Here is a 5,076-nt window from a genome sequence, read left to right as displayed (position 1 = left end):
GTGTTTTAGTACTTTTAAAATTCTTGAGTTGTATTCCATTATATGAATAGACCACCATTTGTTTATTCATTCTCCTGCTGATGCATAGTGAGCTTTCTTATATACCAGCCTTATCTCTGGCCAGGTGTCCATTTTCATTCAGAAAGCCAAAACCCATTCTCTGACACCATCTGATAATGGAAGCTACTCACTTCCTGAACTTTGATTCCTCTTTCATCTTTCAAATTTCTTACCATTCTTTAGGATTAAAAACACTGATGCTTCCTCTCAGTTCTTTCAGTTTTTGGCCGAGTCCTTGACAAGTATCTCAAAATTCAAGGCTTTTTCTGATGGTGCAGTTGTTTTCCAAATTATTTAGCAGAAGTTGGGAGTGGTTGATGCATGGGATAACTGTTAGTGGGATCTTTCATACATAATAGTCAGTCATGGGACACCTCGGTGGCTCAGTTGGTTAAGTGTCCAACTCTCGATCTTGGCTCAGGTCTTGATCTCAGGGTTGTGAGCTCAAACCCTGTATTGGGCTCCAAGGGCTTTATTTAAAAAAAACAAACAAACAGTCATAACATTTTAAGAGCATTTACCATGTACAACTTATTTAGTTAAATACTTAATTTCAATGATTTTATTTAATCCTTACTACAGTCCTATGATTACTCCCAACCTACAGATAAGGGCACTGAGGTTTAGATAAGCACAGCAAGACAACATATATAGTAAGTGGCAAATCAGAATTTGAACTCAGGCCATCTCTATATTTTGCATTTTTAAGAATTGTTTTGCACTGCTGGACAGTAAACTCTACTTTTAGCCTTGTCAGGAAACCTCCATACATTTCGCCTTGTCAGGAAACCTCCATACATTTTGCCAGGGTGATTACCTCGGATATCTTTTCCTTCTGGGGCCAAGGCATTAGTTACCTGCAGATTTTTCTTTCTATTTCATGATTCATGGGCTGCTGTGTTTTCTCCAGGAAGTGTGGCTCACTCTCTAAGGAGAACCTCATTTTTGGGTGATGCTCCTGTGTTTGGAGATCCTTTTCCTTCTCTTTCTCCTTTGGGATAACGAGGTTTCCTGTGAGCCAGAAGGAAACCAGAAGGGAGGAATTCAATCTCTGCTTTTCCAGGCAGGCCTAAGTGCTATTCTCTTGGCTTCTGGAGGACCTTTTGGTCATTTAGTGATTATTTTCACAACTCAGTTGGGCATTCAGTTAAGAGTCTCTTGGATTAATTAAGCAGTGGTAATTAACAGAGTCTTGGGCCTCTGTGGAGCAGTTGCAGTTGGTTATTTCCAAGTTACTATGATGATAGTTTTAAATCTCTCAGGATGTCTTACACAATTTCTTCCTTGTACCTTGAGAGTAGCAGAGCTGATTTCCCAGAGAATTTTGGTGCTGTATTTATGTAAATAAAGATAATAAGTGTAGATGAGGTAGATAAGCCAATTGGCTCCTTGTAATTCAAGCTTTCCCAGATTGTCCATGAATTTATGGTATAAGCGAAAAAAATCCAGAATATAGTGAATGGAGAAGCAATATGTTGCAGTTTGGTCTGTAGAGCAAATGTGAAATAGAAGGAACATATAGTTATTAGAATAGTTCAGGCCAAATCCCTATTGGAGGGAGACTAAACAAAGAAAGGGAAAATGGCAGAGAGAATAGAAAAACAAAAACCAGAGCCGTCTGGGAAGAGATGAATCTTTTCTTCTGTAGGCTTAAGTCAAGAACTCAGTCATCTTGGAAATACTGGGGTGAGTGCCTAAAGTTGCCAGGAAAAAGACCAGGAGAACTTTCAGGAAAAAAATTTAGCCGTATCCAACAATTCAGATGTGGCGAAGTGAAGTCAATGTTCCAGGAAGTTCCTCCAAAACAAGTTGTCTATGGAAGATGTAACCACAGTGGTGCTGTGTAAACACAAACTTTTACCCTTGAGATCTCTGACTCTGGAAAAACTGGAGAAAATGCAGCAAGCAGCCCAGGATACAATTTACCAACAAGAAATGGCAGAAAAAGAACAACATCAAGTAACTCACTGAATGATAATTTAGCCCTTCTACAGAATACCCTACCTTATTTACTATCAACAATAGCTAGAAAATACTTTGCATCTGTATGCTGAAGAGTGTGTGTTAATAAAACTGATAGTACTCATATAAATAATATAAAAATATCCAACACTAATGAAACTTGTATTGTGAATTTAGACGCTGTGGTTTGTATTGAAGGTTAGCAATTAAAAAACTTTGACCACCCCCCCACCCCAAAAAACCATATGAAAAACTAGTTTTTACTTTTAAAAGAAGAAGAGTAATAAAACACATTAAGGCCCCATGGAAAGGGTATGGATCAGAAAGATTTATCCTGGGTTGGAAGAGTCATAACTCCGAATTACTGATGAATTTAGAAGATGATTCCAGAGTTCGATATATGCCCACAGAGAACAAGCCAGCATTCAGATTAAAAAGCCAGAAAGAATGAAAAGCCTCAAGGTAGAGGATGGGTGTGTTTTCCTGTCCAAACTCCTGTTCCAGGGCAAGCAGGGAAATGGAATTATGTACGGTTTGGTCTTATTGTCTTAGGCTCAAACATCACGAAGTGTATGGTGGAAACAGACACATGTCCAAAAGTGGCCGACCTGCTAGTTCCGTAGTTTGTCAGATGATAGGTTCTCACTAAATGGAGGAGCTGTTTGTCCTCAGGAGCAGTGGTCAAGGGGAGAGAGAGAAAGAAAATGTCCCCTTGGGTTTGAAGAAGAGCCGAAGTCCCCAGGTCACTGAGTGCGAAGCAGCAACATAGCAAAAAGGTCTCTTGCCACTGATTTCCTTTCGAACTTGAGGGTCAGTGTAAAAGGTTCTGGAGACTCATCAGAATGGGTCACATGACTGGGCTTCACAACCTATACCCTGTGGGTTTGGTTGATCGTTTTGTTGAGGGGATTGGGATCCTGAGAGAACAGGTTCACCTTTTAGGCTCTATCTGTTGTCCCACGAAGAGGGAAAAGCTGCTGGGGAAGTGTATCAGTCAGAAGTTTTCAGAGAAGCAGAACCAATAGGAGAAGCAGAACAAACAGGAAGCAAAATGTATGTACGTGTTAAGGAACTGGGTCATGCAGGCGTGGGAGATGGCAAGTCTAAAATCTGTAGGGCAGCCTAACAGGCTGGGAATTCTGGCAGGAGTGGATGAGGCAGTTTGAGCCTGAAGGTAGTGTGGAGGCAGAACTGCTTCCTCTTTGGGGATCTCAGTCCTTCCTCTGAAGGCCGTTAGCTGATTGGACAAGGACCACCGACATGGAGGGCAATCTGCTTTACTCAAGGTCTACTGACTTAAATGTGAATCTAAATAATACCTTCATAGCAACATCCAGATGGATGTTTGAGCAAAAACTGGGCACCGTAGCCCAGTCAGGTTGGCACGTAAAATTAAGCATGACAGGAAGAGAAGAAGGAAGCTCTCTATCACATTCCTCCTTTTCTTTCTCTCCTCAACCAGCAACCAAGCAGAATCTGAAGCCTCAGATGTGGTGGTGGTGGGTCAGGGCTACCCTGGTAGGTATTAGTGTTTGGGACTAGACACCTGTTAGCAGCACTGTGGGGAGCCCTATTCCCTATGGAAGGAACCCCTGTTGAAAGTGAGAAGGGCTCGTATCCACACTCCCACAGTACAGGGAAGTTGAAACCAGAGCTGAGCAGTGCTAGTTTCAGAAATAAACTTGGCAGGATCCTCTGAGGTTGAGATCTGGCCTTTGATTTTCACCGTGGTGGGCCTGGCCCTGGAGACGCAGGTCTTGTGGCAGGCTGGAGGATTTTCATAATGCTTCTTTAAAGTGCTGTAATTAAAAGTTTTGGAAATATCCATGGGCAATGCATTAATGCCACTCCAGCGCCTTAGCCTCCTCGCTCAGCTGATACAGTGGAACAGGATTCTGAGCCACAACAATGGGATCAACTGATTTTGTTGTTAAGTAGCTTCTAAGAGCATTTTGAAGTCTCAGAAATGCCACCGAGGAAAAGCTCTTCAAATCCCCTTCTCTTCTTTCCAGTTCCTCCTCTCTGTTGGCCACAGAAATAGATTAACATTTGTTACACCTGCATTGTAAGCAGTCAAGCAAGCAATCGGCATTTTATCTTTGGTATTTGACTGAAGGTAGAAGGCATTTTTCATTTATATTTTTGCCTGAAGGGAAAGGGGAAGCAGATAAAAGGAAGAAACGGCATTGCTATGATGTACTTCTCCTGTATATGAAAGTTGTAATCTAATGTCTTACTCCAGCTCTTTTCAATTCGGTGAATATTCCTTCATTATCTGACAAAACAGAGCTGGGATGCAGTTACCTGATATATAGGGGAATATCACAGTGTTAATAAAGTTGTGTCAAATAGGCTCTGAAATAAATTTGTAATTTTGTTTTCATGCTTTACTTTTACCTTCAATAGAATAATTTGGATTTATGTGTTTGCTATTTTAGAATTCACTTTGAAAAATAACTTGGGTTACAAGGGGACAATTAAGAAGAACTGCAATTAATTCATTCCAGGTTAAAAATGTAAATGGAAATCTTTATTATTCCAATACTAAGGGTAATCAATAACAAATGCATTGTGCTGAAGGATTATATTAAAAGAAAGAGAAGTTTGTACACAAGTAACAACCTTTCTGAGAAAACTCATGTATACTAGGTTCAAATGAATATTAGATATCTACAGTGTTGTAATAATGCCTTATATTTATTTAGCCTTAGATTTTAGAAGTACACTCATGCACATTGCTCATTTAGGGTATTTTTTTCTAGTTGATTGATCCTCTCAACTTCTGCATTTTCATAGATGGAGAAAACCTTCTTATGTACCCCAAGGATTAAATTTCAGATCATGGAAATGAGATGGAAGATGAAAATCAAAGAACTGACTACCAATTTTTTTTATTAAAGTATTTTTCTTCTTCAGACAATTTAATGGAGGAAATCAGGAACAAATATTTTCCTTGAATAATTACTATATTTCCATTTTTTGACATTTACCAGTGGCCCTGGGAGGAGTTGAGAAGACATTAATCAGATTTGCCTGAGGCACAGTGATTTGGAG

At 39.9% G+C, this 5,076-nt stretch overlaps 1 protein-coding gene across 1 annotated transcript; it reads left to right on the top strand.

The window, feature by feature from the left end:
* Window positions 1–1,688: 1,688 nt before the first annotated feature.
* Window positions 1,689–2,031, top strand: LOC103660161 (BBSome-interacting protein 1). The gene is given in 2 exon segments (XM_008687759.1): window positions 1,689–1,867; window positions 1,869–2,031. Coding segments are annotated over 2 exon segments (342 nt in total).
* Window positions 2,032–5,076: the final 3,045 nt, after the last annotated feature.

The sequence above is a fragment of the Ursus maritimus genome, unplaced genomic scaffold, assembly GCF_017311325.1.
Source record: "Ursus maritimus isolate PB19 unplaced genomic scaffold, ASM1731132v1 scaffold_21, whole genome shotgun sequence".
In the NCBI taxonomy this organism is placed as follows: Eukaryota; Metazoa; Chordata; class Mammalia; order Carnivora; family Ursidae; genus Ursus; species Ursus maritimus.
Note: the sequence above shows the minus strand (reverse complement) of the source record. Positions and strands in the feature narration are given on the sequence as shown.